Below are 17,305 nucleotides of genomic sequence, written 5' to 3'. Positions count from 1 at the left end.
GTCACAGCGCGTCGTTGAGAACGGACGTGAATTGCGGCGTCTCGTGGAGAACGAACGTGTGTGTGCGTTGTCGTGTACTGCACTGACGTGCTGACGACTGGGCGAGGACAGGAGGTTAGTAGCTGGAGAAGACACACCGGGGATCTGAATCTTGGTCCGTGTGTTGCTACCTCGTGGGCTGTATCCACTGGGGCCTCGGGAGTCCTGCCGCCGGTAACTTGGGGTTGCCTGATAGGAAGTCGCAAAAGAGCGTGGGGGAGCGCTGCGAATAGTCCACCCTTGACGCAGGTGCCGTTTCATTCAGTAATTATTGTTGATTAACTCTTACATTCTAATTGAACCCAATAGAGAATTAAAGAACTTGATTGTCGTCGTTGTCTGATGAATAAAGGTGTCAGTGTCTGTTCCTTCATCGTTTGTTCAGTCTGTCAGTTGATGTCCCTCCCTTAAGTGAACACCCTTAAGGAGACTACTTTGTACGTGTTGGCGGCATACGGCCTTCCGAACGGACGCATTCCCTAGGTCACCTAGATCACCGCTCGTCTAGGCTTACCCAAGGTTTAGTCAGGAGGCCAGGGCGACCTGAGTTTGGGGAGCCCCGGTTCGATCAGCGCCACAGTATTTCAAAATGATTTGGTAGTTTTATTTTTTGATGTTTGCAAATGTTGTATTTTCCCTTTAAAGGAATGCATTTGTCGCAGTTTATTTGAAAAGCTCTGGACTATTTTGAGGATTGATGACTTGTAATGCACTTGAGACAGATTTGGTTTACAACTTTGCCACTAGATGTGCTGTCCACAAAAAGTCTGCCTAAAACAGTGGGTCTTTGTCTAAGCTTGTTCACAGCCACAGTATTATTTGATAATATACAACACCTAAATAAATCCCCGTCATCTGATTGGTGGATCGTTGATCACATGTCATTGAATTATTCGTGCCAACGCACGGCACGCGTGCGTGGCGCGCAGCGCACAGTGCAACGGAAGTTCTAATGCACAGTGAAGAGAACTTCCATTGCACGGTGTCACTGCTGCTGGTGGTGCCGCTGTTTTAAATCAAGATAAATTGGATATGATTGTTCTCAACCTGTTGAACAGTCTGCATTAATATAAATATGATGAACTTGTCGAACCTTTAAACAGTTTTTAACCTGAATAAATTTGCCGTTAAAAGTCAACCAATCAGATGACAAGTATTATTCAGGTGTTATATAAAACAAATAATGAATGTTTCACGTTCGTGCAATGGAAAGAATAATTTCATTCGGTGACATATGAAATGTTCCATTCCACTCGGCTTCGCCTCGTGGAATGGAACATTTCATCTGTCACCTCATGAAATTATTCTTACCATTGCACTCACAAACATTCATTATTTGTATAGTATGACGCTGCATTGCCGCATACTTGTACAGCGCTCATCAATACATCAATGTATATTGAGTGCAGGGGCAGATTGCAATAAGCAGTCTTAAAGCTGTCTATGCGCATTAGACGGTCTAAAAGCTCTGGCTGTCAGTCAGTCTATAAGTAAGACCATTGCAATGACACGGTCTAAGTATTAAGACAGTCTTAAAATAGTTAGCCTGGGTTGGGCTGGCTTAAAACGGTCTATATTTGGGATTTTTGGAATTCACTGGTGTGTTGAATTATTCTTTCCCAAAATAATTTTTCCCAGTTGATGGTGTTTGATGATTAAATCTTAAAAAAGCAGAACACTGCTTGGACTAGGGAAAATTCTCTGGGATAGAAGGGATCTTCTGGAAAAATGTAATGACACTGAGTTGTACTGCAAATACAATTTTCTCAACATAAAATTTCGGAATTGACATTTGATTTCGCGTGATATGAATCACACAAACCTAAAAAAAAAAAAAAATGTGCAGTCTCTCCAGTATTCGCCCGTAACCATGGAATGTTTGTTTGTGAATCATTACTCTAAGCGGGCTTAGTAAAGACCAGCTAATTGCAATGGGCTAAGTTTGGTGTCTTAACCAAGACCGTCTAAGAACAATAGCCGGCTAAAATTGGACTGGTTTAGCCAGCCGACTAAGACTGCGTTATTGCAATCCGCCCCAGGACACTGAGAACATTACCTCTTCCAGAGTCTTGCATGGATAATTTCAGGCATGCTTCCCAGACTCTGGCCGACTGGAGATGGGCAACGATAGCTGATGCTGCTACCTCCTTCGCTTCATCTATTTTACCCACATTTTGAAGGACATTCATCTGGTAATAAAACAAATATCAAAGGTAAATTTGGTCTGCAAGCAAAATAGGTCGAGAGAAGTGGGTCTAAGAAACCCTCCCCCCCCCAAAAAAAAATATGGGAGAGATTTCGATGCACAAGTGCAGTGTTCTTTTAGCTCTAAATTTAAGATTTCTTGGCAGTGGCATGAAAAATGAGTAAGTGTGTAGAGGAGGATTAGGCCAAAAAAAAAAAATATTCGGTCTCTGGTCAGAGCAAAGTTCCGGAATTGACGCGGCCACGCGGCTTTTTTTTTTTTTTTTTTTTTTTTTTTTTTTTTTCAAGCTTGGATTGTACAGACAAGGTGGGTACTATTTTGCTTTTTTGGTGTCCTCATGTACATTGGTGTCCTCCATAATTTGCCTTGGTGCTTTCGATCATTTGCCTTGGTGCAATTTCCCATTCCTTGGTGCCCTTTGGTAAAAAAATTGAGGTGCGGAAATAGAGGGCGCTGTTGGAGCTACCGCGGAACATTTTGGAAAAAAAAAGATCGACGCGCATGCTTAAAATCGACGCGCGCGCAGACCAGTAGCCTTATCAGATACTCCATTGTGCGCATAAAGACAGATAAATCAAATGCCATAAACACATTAACACAATTTTTTGTTCTTATAAAAGGAAATATACAACATTTGCTTTAGGCCAAAAAAAAAGTCTACGGTTTCTGGTATGGAGCTTGCCCAAAAAGTGGTGCGGCGACGCGGCTTTTTTTTTTTTTTACCTATTTTTTTTTGCTTCAAATGTCAGCTGATGACTGCAAATGGTGCCCGACTAAACCTAGTGCAAATATATGGGAGTCCGGAGAGGCCACATAAAGCTTATTCTCGATCAAAACCCCATCTAAAAACACGTTAAAATTGTGCAGCAGCAGGATTCCAGTCAAACCAGCGAGTTTGGCAGTTTTGAGACATCATCTTTTATTGAAAAAAAAAACTTTTTCATTTTGCCGACACGCATGGCTACGGCGACGCGCACGCATACCAGAAACCAGAGACTTTTTTTTTTGGCCTTAGCATCGATGGATTTGGAGGGGTTAGCATTTTATAGCAAGTATTGTTAAAACTGACTTGTTTGAAGTTTGGGGTTCGTAGATGCTGGAAAATCAAGAAAAACAATCATTTTCTTGTAGTCTGGTTTCCTGGCCCCACTTAACTTGAAACGGAGCAATTTATAGATGTCAGGGAATTGCAAGGTCAGGGAACCAGTCTAGCTGGTTTGTACCCGTTCACAGGTGTGTAATCGATTGCAAAAAAATGCAAACTAACTAAATATGATTATTTGGGAGCAGTATTTCAAAAAAGCCAATTTTTTTTAACGCTGGTCAGCTCAGCATTGGAAATTGGTAACAAAATTCCAGTCTTCTTGAACATGACAGCACTACAGGTGCCCTGATTTTACAGGATGCTTTAGATTGTCATTCACTAATAAGGTTTTTCGTGATAATTTGGTAGTTTTGTTTTTTGATGTTTGCAAATAAAACTTGCCTGCCTTGTTAAAACACAGTAAAGTTGGTAACACATTTTTTCCAACATATTAGTATTAGTATTAACACATATTAGTACCATTCATAGCACATGTTTGGATTATTGGTGTGGAAATTTTTTTTTTTTCCATTGTTAAATCTGAATCCAGAGTTTTGAAACTGGCAGGGAGAGTTACATATCTCGTTGGCTACTTTGTAAGCTTAGAACGAGATGCACAACACAAATCCAGTCAGAAAAAAAGTGAGAAAATACTCATACCCATTTCAAATAGAGTTCTTCTGTCAATGAACATTTTGTATTGGCCGCTGAAAAGACTTGCAAGGCTTTCTCAGCTCGCTGTGAAAAAAAGGAAAGAAATGCATATTTGATCAGAATCATCGATTCAGTAATGACAATTTGATTAATTTTTTGCACACAAATAGAGTATGAGCATTGTTGTGAAACTCACTTCAGCCCACCCGGATCGACCCATGAAAAGGCAGACAGGTTAGCCATGGGTTTTGTCTGCTGCTGGCTCCTAAAACCTTAATTTATTTTTTTTTTCATGATTTCATGATTGTGGGTCACAACCTTTTATCAAAGAAAATCAGTTCTAGACCCAAAGCCAAACCAGATATAATAATAATAATAATATTGGAGTCTTATATAGCGCACATATCTACCAACTATAAGGTACTCAAGAGGCTGGAGATATGTCTATCAATAAAGACAGGTAAATAAAGTTTATGAGAAATATGAGACCCATTATGTAGCACCTTATAAGGGTTTACAAGGTGCTGCAGCGCATATTGCAGCCACTGCCAGAAACACCGGGGCAAACCCCTTCTCTTAACGATAAGTGTTACTGGGTTCTTTAACGTGCATCACACATCACACGGGACCTACGGCTTTACGTCCCATCCGAAGGAGGAAGCAATAATGGTAAAGTGCCTTGCTCAAGAGCACAAGCACCATGTTCCCACGGTCAGGATTCGAACCCATGTACCACGGCACACGAGTCAAACACCGTAACCATTGGACCACAGCACCGCAATAGCATATAAGACCGAAGTTTCACTTCACTGTTAACTGTTCGTGGTACAAATTATTTTCTCTGTTGTCTTTTTGTTATCATAATGTTCAAATATTCCTGACTCGAATTAACTCAAGCTAAATATGAAACTCCACTTGACTCGACTACACACTGTGACTCTACTCGACCTTCTTGACCTAATGACTCGACTTGACTCGGGTCACTTCTTTAAAATGACTCGACTCGAGTCACAAAAATCACCGACTCGTTACAACTCTGATCTGATGTCACCAGGACCTAGTGGTAAACATTTCAAGGTCGTTCAGGAACGAGGAACCAGGTACCCCACTGAAGTCAAACGAGGTACCCAATACATCCTGGAAGTTGTCTGAGGACTTTATCGGCTCCGTTCACAAGTACCCCCTCACCGGCAAAGGAAGTACAGTTGGGGGTGACCGACTGACGCCATCTTGCCTGACTACAATTCATTTGCCGCAAAGCGCGGCCACTGCGTGTACAAAGCACAAATCCCCTGGCGTACGTGCGTCACACACAAGAAACAGTGCGCGTCAACCAGCGAAATGTCCCGCCCATGGGACGTCGTTGTTAGGTAAAAGGGCCTCTTTTTTGTTGGTGCACGGAGCTCATAGGTTTACTAGGTGAAAACTGCACCTTTTATTTCTTATTTACCCTGGGGAAACCTCTCAGTGGTACACTGTTTTCCAGAGGTGCCCAGCAATTATACAGAACAATTCATTAAAAACTACAATTACAGAAAACACTAAAAATAGTAAATAGTAAGATATGGGTACATAAAAACACTAAAAATATACATACATAAAAAAATAATCATGGACCATTCAGTAAAAACTAACAAAACACAGATACACACACCCAAAGAATTGCACTGAAAAAAACCCAGGAGCACCCATGCACTGCATAAAACTCTGCGTGAATAATATTAAATCTCGCGCTTAAATTGTCTGCATGATGAGCAGTTATCAAAAAGCTGTAAGCAACCAAAACCAGAGGTCAATCAATTTGCCCCATTATAACAGGCACATTATCGATGGGTACTGCACTAGTACATTAAAAAAGCAGGTTTTTGTATGTGTTTTTAAAGCTGGCAAGAGTAGCAGCCAAAGGGCATTTAAGAGGTGTAGGTAGGGCATTGAATGAATAAGCTCCACGAACCACAAATTTCCGTTTACCTGATTTAGATTTACTGAATGGGGGAACAAGGTTGCCTTGAGAACCAGACCCAGTGTTATGTGTGTGAGCATTCATGGTATGAGTGAAACAGTTGCATAGTTGTGGTGGCAATTTCGAGGTAAGACTCTTGAAGACAAGTGTATTCAAGTGAAAAGTACGCCTTTCTTCTAAAATATGCCACCTCAGAGTCGATAAAACAGAGTCTGTTGGGGATCTGTTTTAGCATCAACTGTTGCTTGTTAACATGCACATAACATTAAATCTGTTTTGTTTTTCCATGAAGTTCTCGGCTGAGTTTTGGTAAGCAATTTGTGGGGGTTCTTGTTTCTACTATAAAGCAGGTATTTCTTGTGCATCAATAATTTTCTGTGCTTAGCCCCTTTGTGAAAGTGACCCTACCTTGTCGCTGATGTCCCTGGCCCCTCCAAGCTGTAGTCTCTCAATGCAGCAGTCAATGTACATACTCCACATCTTGGTGGTTGGTAGTCTCTCTACAGCCGTTTCGTACAGCTCATAAGACTGCATCTCTTCCGCAAGCTGGATTGACTCGAACTCTGCTCAAGATAAAAATTGAGTAAATGTTAAATTGAAACAAAGGTTACTCTACAAACTGAGCTACCCAGGCATATGTTGGTTGTAGAATGTCTTTACGAGGCTACGGAAGTCAAAGGTTCAAATAATGCTCCAGTCAAGTTTTTTGGTCAACCTGATATTTTTAATAAGGGAATAAATGTGTGCTTGGTTGGTATTAAACACTCTGTTTAAGACCGGTTGGAGTCTGGATGCTGATATTCGGCTCAGGTAATTATCAGCATCCAGACTCTAACCCATCTGAAACAGAGTGTTCAATACTGATCAAGCACATATTTATTCCAAATCATCAATACCTTTTCGAGAAAAAAAAAAAATTCAGTCCAGAAGAGTAAAAAAAAGGCAAAATTTATAAATTTCCAACGATTCCGTTCAACAAAACACCCCTCGAGCTATACAATGGTGAGGCCCTCTGGTAAACAGCTCCTCATATGGAGATTGGTGCATTACACGTATTGCGTGATGTCACGCAGAACGCAGATGAATCGGTGTTGGGTGAATTTAGGACTATGAAAATACTGACTCACTGGTAGTATTGGACATGCCTACATGAGGATTGTGAAGGTTCAACCAATAAAACGATGCCGGCACCAGATTTAACAGGAGTCCAAATTTCATGTGACACTGGAAAAGTGTTTAGGACCAGCCAGCCGGTCTTAATCAACCGTTTAAAACCGGCCACGTGACGGGCTCTCGACCAATAGGAACATTTAAACTGTCTTAGGTATTTATGAATGATGATTTTCTCTTTTTGTACAAGCTGAATATCATACAAGTACTTCCAAATCAAAGTGATCTTTCCAAACCATTAAATTATTCATTTCATATTTGAAAATTAAAAAAGACTCACCATTTCCACTGCTGTCAACTGTAAGATAAGCCTGTTCGATATCCATTTATTTTTAAATCGGCAAATCGTGAAAAAAATATCCGATATCGCGATATTATCGTGATGACGTCATTTTTCCATTCGTGGAACAATGGAATAACAAAAAAAACAAAAACAAAAAAACACACGACCGAAGTCACGATCCACTGCCGCGAAAAAAAACCCAATATGTCCTGAACAAAATCGTCAATTTTATTTGACTAGAATCTCATTTACTTTGCCAATTTAGGTAGAAAACAAATTCCACATTCAAATATCGAAAACAAAATTACCTTGAAATGTTGGATAAAAATGTGCAGATAGAAATCCATATCGAGGAAAGAACGAAGCACTAGCACGCAATGCACGCCGCACTGATCCCCACGTGCACTCATAGTACGGCCCACACCATTTGTAGTCAAGGGTGTGCTTCATTGAAAACAATTTACCAGTATTTCCACCTTTTCAGAATTACAAATATTTTTTAATGGAGTCCGAAATATTTCCTGGTTCAGAAAAAGTTCTTCATCGTTACAAACTAACAACATTTTTTTTTTTCTAAAGATTTTTTTCGAAAAACGATGTTAACTCCAAAATGAGGGTGAAGCACCCCTTTACAAAAACTAATGGATCAGTCCAATTTCTTGTGACGCATTTTCTGCTCTGTGAACGAAATAAAAGGCACGACTGAACATTCGGGTTTTGACGTTTTTTGTTGCTGAAAATATGAACAGATTTCATAAGTTTGGGACAGTTTTGGCACTAAGCAAGTGTAAGTGCCCAGGCACAACCACGGAAGAGAAGGAACGAGTCAGGAAAATACGTGCAGGAAAATTTGATCTAGTTCGCCTACGCGGAGTCGGCCCAGCCCAGCTGCGATTTTTTTTCTCTCCCTAACGATATCCGCAAATACGCCATGGCGTTTTGGACTATACTTTTTTAAAAACATGAGAAGAAAATCACAAATATAAATACATGAAATTCGGGCTTTATTTCCCTTTTTAAAAAAATCCTCCCAAGCCTCAGGTTAGAAAATAAAAAAAATATTTTATGCACTACCGTGATTCGAACCCGCGACCTCGCGGTTCATAATCCAATGTACTATCGACTGAGCTGTCACACTGCTCGCTTCAAACTTGGAAAACTAATAAATATAGTGCCCCCGTGTCATAAAAGTATCGTAGAGGGCGCTTAACGTGCGTATGCGGATGTCGTTTGGGCTGGAAAAAGAAAATTTGCGGGCTCGGCGTGGTCTCCTCTAGCCGCGTGCTGAAACGAAACATTCACTTCTCAACGTCGTAATCTACAATTCAAGTACATGTATTTGCGTTGTTTTGTCTGTACAACTTCACATTTCCGTCAGAACAAAACAGGCACCGTATTTTCTTTGCGAAATGTCAGAGACTTTGTTTCCCTTCGGTTAACTCCACGCACGTGATTACGATTTTGGCACTTGGTATGTGGGGTGAAACTGGGTGTTTGTACTGCCACGTGCAGCGTGCGTGGAAGACGCAAAATCCAATACACGTGACGTTAGTCAGTTGGTTCCGCCCCTGAATAGGTAAGACCTCGCGGTACAATGCGGTAACAGTGAATTTGTGGTTAGCGGTTTTTCATGGGAGCGCTTTAGCGACAGTTTCAAGCTTTAAGGGATTGACTTTGGTTACAAAAGCGGTACCTCAAAAGAATATCGCGATATTTTTCGGCATATCGATGTGCCGATGTCACGATGTGCCGATTTTCTTGTATGAGATCGATACGATTTCCGATATGAAAATGTAATCGAAATATCGTGAAATATCGTCATACCGAACAGGCTTGCTGTAAGATGTCGTCTAGCAACAGCATCCCACACATGTTCATTATTCGGGTGAGCTTCCATCAAGCTGTGTGTAACAAGGCAACGATAAGCAAGGATTACAAACTCATCATCTCAAAAAGAAACCTTAAATTGAGAACAAGTTGCATATTTTAGCCAACAAATTATCCTCTTGTGAATAGAAAACAAAGTTTCAACATACAGGGTGAGTAAAAAAAAAAAACACTTTTTTTTTTTCAAAGTCAATTTTCTCAGAAATAGAATTAAAGGGATTAATAGATGCCAGAAAATTGTAAGGTAAGGGAACCAGTCTAGCTGGCCTGCACCCGTTCATGAACATGTAACCAATAGCAAACACAATTTGGACCGAAAAAAGTGTAAAGTTGGAGCAATAGTTGAAAAATAGTTAGGTTTTTCCAACGGTGGTCGGCCGACCACCGTTGGAAATGTATACAAAAATACCATTTTCTGGAAAATGACTTCACACCAGGTGCCATTATTTTACAGGATGCTTTAGACTGTCATTTACCAACATCCTAGTAAGGTATTTTGTAAAAACTTGGTAGTTTTATTTTTCGATGTTTGCAAATGTTGTATATTCCCTTTAAAGAGGTTGTGGAATGCTCGAAGACATTTCCGTCATTTTTTGGGTATATGTAGCCTAAGGTGTGATGAAATAAAAACCACTATTGTTTCTGTCTTGAAATGAGTACAAAAGGTACTTTTGAGAGCTGTTTTTCAGGTCCTGTTTCGACCCGAACGTGCAATTTGTGTAAAAGTCGTCGTTGCGGGCAGCAAACAAAACACAGTAAATCGTGACGTAATAAACAGGACTCGTATATGCTACTCTGCATCGGGAGTCCTGTTTATTACGTCATGATTTACTGTGTTTTGTTTGCTGCCCGCAACGACAACTTTTACACAAATTGCACGTTCGGTCGAAACAGGCATGACAGGACTTGAAAAACAGCTCTCAAAAGTACCTTTTGTACTCATTTTATGACAGACACTATAGTCGTTTTTATTTCATCACACCTTAGGCTACATATACCCGAAAAATGACGAAAATGTCTTCGAGCATTCCACAACCTCTTTAAGACTCTTATCAACACTAATCCTAATGATCAGTATGGACCACATGTTAAAATAGGGTTTGGAATGGTATTAAATTGAGGACACATTAAACAAGTGCTTACATAATCGTAATGCTTAGCTCCACATTAATTAAATTTGCATGATCTATTCAGATTAGCCGTGACATAATTCTGGTGAAATAAATTGTGGCCACCCATGTTCTTTTTCTGAGAAAATTGACTTTGATAAAAAAGGTGTTTTTTTTGTTGTTTTTTTTACTCACTCCGTATATTAAATGTATCACAATGGGTATCCTAATCTTCCTACTTGGCACTTACTCTTGATATATCTCTTGTACCAGATCTGTTGTAAAATCAAACTTCTTGCAGACGGGAACGAAAGCAAGGTGAAGACTTATGTCAGCTGAGAAAAGAAAAAAATGAAGTTAACTGATATTACAGGCATCTTGGACAGTGATGATGTATTACCGCATGCGTTTGATGAGAGTTGATCAAATGTTTGCCTTCATGCTCCCCTAAATTGCGCCCTCTGTCGTTCATGCACAGAGCATTTACTGCTTTCACACATTACGGTTACACCCCAATGTCAAAGTTCCAATAGACGCTAGTGTTTAATGCTCCCCATACTTCAAAATTCTTTTCTAACTACTCAAACTACATGCGTTTGATGAGAGTTGATCAAATGTTTGCCTTCATGCTCCCCTAAATTGCGCCCTCTGTCGTTCATGCACAGAGCATTTACTGCTTTCACACATTATGGTTACACCCCAATGTCAAAGTTCCAATAGACACTAGTGTTTAATGCTCCCCATACTTCAAAATTCTTTTCAAACTACTCGGAACTCTCACAGGTGTTCAGGCTGCATTACGATCAACATGTCATCGTTCATTTGCTTTTCAATTTTTGGTGGATTTTCTGGAGAAATTCTCACCCAAAGAAGACCATCCCTAAACGGACTGACGTTTCCAGATCTGGAAAAGCAGCCATTTTGAAAAACGATCCCTTCACAACATGGCCAAATAGTGCCACTTTTGGACCCAATTGCATCCAAAATGCTCAGAATTGGAAGCCCCAAGTTCAGACCAGAGGTGCAGCGCCATATGTTTTCAATTCCCTTATTCCACGGCTCTCAGAACTCTCATATACAAAATAATTTGCGTGTATAACTTTTATTCATGAGCTCGGCGGATGGATTTTTGGTCTATTTACCGGGGTTATACCCTTACCTGGCATGTCTTGGACAGCCATCTTGTAGACAACCCTGGCCACCTTGCCTTGTAGTACAGCGTCTTCCATGCCTTCCTCTGTGGTCTCCATGTTGCTCTGCTGTAGCAAGGCCCATCGCTTCCTTTGCTGTTATCACAACAGAAAAGTCTAATTAAAGCTATAGTCCATCATTTGTAATTAGTGCATTTTGTTCGTTTGAAGCAACAAAAGTGTTCAAAATCTAATGAAGGATACTGAGCAACTAACCTGATGAAGTTTCAGCTAAGCTTCAGCTGTACATTCTGAGAAAAGCAGCATTCTAAGATCTCAATTTCAAATCAAAAGTTACTGAATCATGTTTTGAATTGTTTTGAATTGCAGCTATACGCGGCGTCGCGCACTGATCCGACGAATTATAACAACCGCGCGCGCGTGTGCGTCGTTCCAATACTTGTGCGCGCTGCGCTGAATAACAAAACGAACTACTAATTTAAATTTTCCTACGGTGCTTCTTAAGAATCACCGTTGGAAATGCCTTCTTTCGTTGATTTCTTCAAAATGACAGCTTCCCAGAAAGAATAATTTCACAGGGAGTTTAGTTCCCTTACTATCTTTCAACCAAGTTTGTTTTTCAACAGTAATTACGCCAGTTACTTTTCGGATGGCTGCAAATGATGGACTATAGCTTTAACATCCCCAGGGTTTGCACATTGGAGAACCAATGAAGATTTTGAGTATCCCCATGTATATATGTACATCTCTATGGGAGTTTTGCTTGTTCACTGCAAAGCATGAACATTACAAATTTAATGTATTTGTATTAGCATTTTTATCTGTTGACTTGATCCAATTCAATCTTTGATTGCCACATCAAGTCTAATGAAAATAAACCATTTATCTATCTATCTATCTATCTAAATCAGACATTTTTTTTTTTTTAAGAGCTCAGTGAATAAACCTAAAAATGTATTTTTCATAGCTTATACATCCATCATCTAGTAATGGTCCAGGAGATTACAGACTAGGAGTTTTGGATCATTTCTCTGAAACATTAATTAGATATCATGGGTAATTGACCTATCGCCGTTTGCGAGTTAGCCACACCCCTTAGACAACCCTACGGAATTTTTGTGCACTAAGTTTTGTTTGTCTCAGATTTTGCGCGCTCCGTGTCCATTTGTATTTGATGTAATTGGACAACATTTTTTTCCACAATGCTAAAATTGCCCAGATGTAAAGTTTATTACTGCTTGTTCAGCACGACCCAACAGCCTGGTACAAATCCCACCAAATATTCACTCCTGGCAGCTATTCATCAACTGCTCTGTAAGATGAGAATCAGCCACTGACTAAGTGGACATGTGGCTATTTGTAAATGTTCGACATGGGTAGGAATCTTTACTGAGCAAGATTGTAAAAGTTTATCTCACAGAAAGTAGTTAGCAAATCACACTGTATTGGTGATGCTAATCTTATGGAGAACCCAAAACTGTGGTATTACCTTATCCGCATGCATCAGCTCCATCCGAAAATACTGTTAGAAAACAAGAAGAGACAAAACTTGTTAAACAAAATACATGCCCTTCCCTCACCCTCAAGTCTAGTCCAGGCGATGAGAAAAAAAATCACAAACTAGCTTTTGGAGGGACTCGAACCAATGACCTCCTGTCCTCAAGCGCAAGCATGTATCTCCGGTTTCCTTGGCATGAAACGACAGAGAATATTTCTGTCCCCCTGGATGGGATGCTAGCCCATCGCAGGTTACTCCCCAGCTAATGCCGGTACCCATTTATACTCCTGGGGTGCAGAGAGGTAAGAAGGATGGGGCTAAAAGCCAGGGGTCAAGCGACCCAGCAGAGGATGCCACCATGGAGGCAATTGAGAACGTCATCCGCAAGTCTTGTGATGGCCAGGGAAGCAGTGAGAAGGAACTGGCCAGAAGCCGGCCACTGCAGCATGCATTGCATATATACGGTAGGAAAACTCGTTTCTCATCCTTTGAAGGCAGGCATTAATTTGAAAGCGATAGGGGCCGATAAATATGCTTAATAACCCTAACCCACCTCACTCCTCCAAAATCCCCCTGGCGGTTTTGGAGGATTCTAGAGGATTGAGGATGAATGGTGATTGAATCAAATGAGGATTCTGGAGGATTGAGGATGAATGGTGATTGAAGCACATGAGGATTTTGGAGGATTGAGGATGAATGGTGATTGAAGCACAAGAGGATTTTGGAGGATTGAGGATGAATGCATTTTGAGGCAGGACTGTCTGATGATTTTGAAGGATTTGGCGTTGGTTATCCTTCATTTAAACACGAGTGCAAAGTTTTGGGATGAGGAGGATTTTGGAGGATTGAGGATGAATGCATTTTGAGGCAGGACTGTCTGACAATTTTGAAAAATGTAGGCGGAGTTGCAAAATTTTGGAAAATTTTGGAGGATTTTGGAGGATTGAGGATGGTTGTAAGTAACAAGGGCCTAGGGGGTTAGGGTTAAACTTCGGTATGCTTGGATATTTTTTATTGTAAGTTAAAAAACAAACGTGAAGTCTGTCACAAGCCAATTTGGCCCATCAGCCGGCGTTTAATCTCCAGTTTCAGTAGCATGAAACGACTGAGAATATTTCTACTCCCCCTGGATGGGATGCTAGGCAATCGTAGGTTATCCCAGCTTATGCCGGTACCTATTTATTCTCCTTGGTGGAGAGGGGCAAGTGGGGGTGAAATGGCTTGCCCGAGGACACAACAAATGGCCAGCAGCTTGATTTGAATCCCTGACCCTCTGATCTTGAGACACGATCCTACCCCCTTGGCCACACTACCTCAGAGGAATATACTGTGGTTCAAAAGTTACACAAATGAAGGGTAAAATCCAAAATTCAACTTGATATTCCCCTTTTCCCCAAAATTCCTTCATAAAGGAAGTGGATCGGTTGGAACATACCTCAACCCGGAGTTTGTGGTTCTGTGGGTGGAGCCTGATGGCTCGTAGTAACAGACTCCTAGCGTTCTCAGCCGACATGATTTCCTCCATCTGGAACTTGGCTGCTATGATCCACAATGCTGCACAACAAAATCGACCAAAGTTGAGTGTGACAATTTTAGACTAACGCTATAAACAGAGAACATCAATTCTTTCATTTATAAATTACGAAACGCTACATGGGGGGAGGTTGTCGAGCAACTCACACCACACATACACCGTTACTTCTTAGTATAGCGATGATAGAGGGCACGGAGACAATTAAATTGCTGGAGAAAAGAATGACTGTAATACGATGTATATATAAAGTTAGAATGACGTCTCACCGGGGTTTTTGGAGTGCACCTTGAGTAGCCTTGCAAACAATTTACTCAACTCGTTCTTCATGTTCTGTCAAGCGAGAGGAATAAGTTTTGTTTAAAGCTATAGTCCATCATTTGCAGCCATCCGAAAAGTAACTGGCGTAATTACTGTTGAAAAACAAACTTGGTTGAAAGATAGTAAGGGAACTAAACTCCCTGTGAAATTATTCTTTCTGGGAAGCTGTCATTTTGAAGTAATCAACGAAAGAAGGCATTTCCAACGGTGATTCTTAAGAAGCACCGTAGGAAAATTAAAATTAGTAGTTCGTTTTGTTATTCAGCGCAGCGCGCACAAGTATTGGAACGACGCACGCGCGCGCACAGTTGTTATAATTCGTCGGATCAGTGTGCGACGCCGCGTATAGCTGCAATTCAGGCCCAATTCAAAACATGATTCAGTAACTTTTGATTTGAAATTGAGATCTTAGCATGCTGCTTTTCTCGGAATGTACAGCTGAAGCTTAGCTGAAACTTCATCAGGTTAGTTGTTCAGTATCCTTCATTAGATTTTGAACACTTTTGTTGCTTCAAACGAACAAAATACACTAATTACAAATGATGGACTATAGCTTTAAGCACACAAAATGGATACAGACTAAAAACACTGTTTTAGAAAATTATGATTCAGAAAATAATAACTGCACTCCCTCTCAAACAATAACTTAGTCCCAAATAAAGGAAAGACCTTATGATTTATTTCTTCCCTGCCAAAACAGTTTTTGGGGAAAAATGTTGCAACCTGATACCACTTTTCTCATCATATATATCATCTCAAAGAAGGTCAGTCACTGCAAAAATGTTGAAAACGGGACTGAAACATTTCCAATTTTGTTTGGAAATACTTTGAAAATGTTCTTGACTCTCCATAGACTTTGTACACAACCGCTGATGTGGCGTCTGGATACTTCATTCTTTCCCACTTTTCCTTCAAGTCATTCAGTCATTATCTGGTGCTGTATGTGATTTGAACGGGTTAGCCAACTCTAGCATGATCATATCGTCGCTTTGCTCACGAAGTGACAAAAACCTAAAAATTTGACAAAAGTTCATTCTGAGGTAATCGCATTTGAAGTTATTCATTTTTTCAAAAGACATTTTCGACCACTTTGCAGTAACAGAATTCGGAAATTTTTGCATTGTCCGATAGGATATGATTTGCTCTTTGTTAATTCATAGTTGTTTGTTTAAAATAGTTCGTAATTAAACAGTAATTCATTAATAAAACTTTTTTGCACTTCGTGATAACATCAAAACTTTGGGTCCCATATTTTGCCGATTACTTTGTACACAGTTTGTGTCACTTCGTGGGATTTTTTTCGACGCAACAAACTTGTTACTTTTGCGTGTCACGACAGTTGAGCGCGCGCGCGTCTGTTCTTTTTCAACATCGTTCGCGCGCGCGTGTATGCTCCCATCCTTCCGCGTGTAGACCATTGTATAATTTCTGGCCCTGCTCATGAAGTGACTTTTTGTCACTTCGTGAGAACATTTTACACATATTTACACTTGGTGAAAATGAAAATCACCGATTTCAGGCTTTTTGTCAATTGTTTGTTTACAATAATTAAGAAAGTAAACAACATTTTGCCTTGAAACTTGGTCAAATTGTTCCTTGAGACAACTATAATAAAATGGCTAGTAAAAGTCAAAATCGAATAATTATCGATTTTCGAGGTTTTTGTCACTTCGTGAGCAAAGCGACGATATGGTCGAGTGGTTAGATGTCCGCACTAGTAAACAAGAGGTCATGGGTTCAAGTCCCACCCAAGCAATTTCATGAATTTCTTTTTCGAAGGCTCTCAGACAGAACCACGAATGAATTGCTTTAAAATAAATGTACAGTGAAGGGGAAACCGCAGACTGGGACCGTGAGTGCAGAAAAACATTCAAAACAAGATCAGGACAACTTTCTACACAAGTTTCATGGGGCAAAGACATAGTCCTCAGTATTTCACCAGTCAAGCTTGAGGTCTCAATTCAATTTTTAAAGGAGACTTTTCTTTGACAATTTGTACCTGAGAGTGAAGCCAAGTGATTTCAATTTGAAGCTAAAAACTAGACTGGTGCATGTCCAACTTCTGGCAAAGATCGACTCTTCATTAGTGTGGTGGCATGACCATAGAAAATGTGCAGAAAAATTGAGCTAGGTACCAGACCTTTATTTTGGCACAGTTGACTGATGCAGTGCTAAAGGGTTGTTGGACTGGTTGTTTCATGTGCCAGTCCATTTTCTTGTATTGCATATTTTTACTATCTTAAAGGGAATATACATCATTTGCTTTTGCTGTAATTTTCAGAAATGGATGGAATTTGGGGGTTGGAAATATATAGCAAATACAGTTACACTGACTTTTTTGAGGTTTTGGGTTCGAAAATGCTATAAAAACCAAGAAAAACAATCATTTTCCTGTAGTCTGGTTCCCTG

At 40.2% G+C, this 17,305-nt stretch overlaps 1 protein-coding gene across 1 annotated transcript in view; it reads right to left on the bottom strand.

Moving 5' to 3' along the window:
• The window catches only part of LOC119723674 (U3 small nucleolar RNA-associated protein 6 homolog), a 39,231-nt gene that overhangs the window by 15,312 nt on the left and 6,614 nt on the right, over positions 1-17,305 (bottom strand). Inside the window, exons 6-14 of the mRNA XM_038194462.1 lie at positions 14,845-14,908; positions 14,480-14,598; positions 13,036-13,068; positions 11,555-11,681; positions 10,646-10,730; positions 9,224-9,300; positions 6,355-6,509; positions 3,990-4,067; positions 2,096-2,228 (exon numbers count right to left, since the gene is read on the bottom strand). Coding sequence (XP_038050390.1) covers positions 2,096-2,228; positions 3,990-4,067; positions 6,355-6,509; positions 9,224-9,300; positions 10,646-10,730; positions 11,555-11,681; positions 13,036-13,068; positions 14,480-14,598; positions 14,845-14,908 — 871 coding nt within the window. The remainder of the gene's footprint in view (positions 1-2,095; positions 2,229-3,989; positions 4,068-6,354; positions 6,510-9,223; positions 9,301-10,645; positions 10,731-11,554; positions 11,682-13,035; positions 13,069-14,479; positions 14,599-14,844; positions 14,909-17,305) is intronic.

This window comes from Patiria miniata, unplaced genomic scaffold (assembly GCF_015706575.1).
Source record: "Patiria miniata isolate m_02_andy unplaced genomic scaffold, ASM1570657v1 HiC_scaffold_1, whole genome shotgun sequence".
NCBI classification, from domain to species: domain Eukaryota; kingdom Metazoa; phylum Echinodermata; class Asteroidea; order Valvatida; family Asterinidae; genus Patiria; species Patiria miniata.
This window is presented reverse-complemented; position numbering and strand designations above follow the sequence as displayed.